The 1,712-nt window shown below is 38.6% G+C and overlaps 1 protein-coding gene across 1 annotated transcript; it reads right to left on the reverse strand.

The window, feature by feature from the left end:
- Window positions 1–830: 830 nt before the first annotated feature.
- Window positions 831–1,376, reverse strand: LOC104984189 (sentrin-specific protease 8-like). Its single transcript, XM_010833835.1, has one exon. The coding sequence runs from the start codon at window positions 1,374–1,376 to the stop codon at window positions 831–833; it is 546 nt and encodes a 181-aa protein (XP_010832137.1).
- Between the last annotated feature and the right edge of the window lie 336 nt (window positions 1,377–1,712).

Consider the following 1,712-nt stretch of genomic DNA (forward strand, 5'->3'; position numbering starts at 1 on the left):
AAAAATTACATTGTCTGCATTTTGAATTAAGTGAAAGAGTTGAGAAAGGTCACTTTTTCTCCCTTATATCTCAAAAATAAACTGACTTTTAATAAGTTTCAGATGTAAAACAAGAGGTCCACCATAAACATTTATTTCAACAAAGTTATTTAAGATATCCCCTTTCTTAAAGTGCTCCAGGAATCAGATGAGTGACTATGGGCTAACCCCATCTTTATCAAGTAATAACAAAGGTTATAGCTGGGAAAGCCTTTGCTTGTTGAATGGAAGAGGGATCATAGAACTGAGTAACTTAGAATACTTTGATCTTGAATCAGGTTAGGTCTTGATCTGCTTCTAGTCAGTTGATCTCTTGAAATATGTGGGCTGTGCAGTAAGATTTTGGTTTCTCTATGATTTTTTTCTTGCTTCTGTGTTTCATATATTCTTAATTTGTTTTACAGATTAATCTTTTTTTCTTTGGAATAAACCAATGTAGATAAGGGATCCCAAAAGGGAATTAATCAGTTTTGGTGCATATTTTGAAGACATCTTCAAAGAACATATTGCTCTGAAGTTAGGGTTAAACTGACACTTTCCATTAGGATAATGCAGAGGACAACGTTCTCTTAGGTGAAAGTAAGCTTTCTAAGCTTTCCTCTCCAAGACATCTTTCCTCAGGCACTGAGACTGCAGTCTTCCAATACATGGGGACAGGCAGAAAGAAGAGACTTCAAAAGTCAAATATATTTCAACAGCTAGTTTTTAGCAAGTCTGGCAGTGAAATCCTTCAATTCTTCTCTCTTCTTTGTGATGTGTGTAGGAGTGAGTAGCTGCTGTAGTGATTCTGGCTATGGTCTGGAGAAGTTCTGACACAAGGCCTCAGTGTTACATGTTGCATACATCCCAAAGTCATAGCTGCTTTGTTGAGGAGGGCCTTTCTCTTCCACAATGGCCAGTTTGTTTCCTTTTCTGCCTAAGAAAGCCTCTAGTTTCTCTGCTACCTGCTTTGCATGAAATGAGTGACTAATACCATAAGAATCATAATGAAAAAAGCTATTTTTATCCTGTAGATAAACCAACAAGCTCCAGTGGGTTCCCCCAGCTGTATGGTTGGAGTTATCATTGATGGCCAAATATATAACTCTCTTATTTGGTAGGTTAAAGGGTTCAAGGAACATGGCTATCTCTGCTGGGTTGCCAGTGCACTTGATGAACTGAGTAACTTCGGGGCTGATGAAGCAGATGTGGTCAGAGCAGTCATGAAATTGACTGTTGGCAAAGTACTGAAAGGCAAACCCAATAACATGGACATTGAGCCAGCTTGGAGGATCCAGTAGTGAGACATTTGATTGCTGCAGTAGACTGTCTGTGTAACTCAAGACTACTAGGTCCATTTTGTACCGACCAGGGCTGCTCAGAAATTCCAGAAGCTGCTTTGGGCCTCACCACCCCTACCAGCCTCCAAACAGTTCTGTACTGGCTTAAAAAAGCCCATTTTAATGGAAAAATATATACGCACACACATAATCTTGATAAAATTTGCTGTAAATAAATAGAAAGGGTAGATATTTCATTATCAAGACATCCAAGGATGGTTTCATACTCTTTCCTATCTAAGCTACATTAAAAGATATATATATATTTTACTGCTCCAGATTTCTGTTGCAGCACATCTCCATTGCACAATGTTTGTTGCAACATGAGAACTCTTAGTTGCGGCATGTGGGATC

The sequence above is a fragment of the Bison bison genome, unplaced genomic scaffold, assembly GCF_000754665.1.
Source record: "Bison bison bison isolate TAMUID 2011002044 unplaced genomic scaffold, Bison_UMD1.0 scf7180017863938, whole genome shotgun sequence".
Lineage (NCBI taxonomy): Eukaryota > Metazoa > Chordata > Mammalia > Artiodactyla > Bovidae > Bison > Bison bison.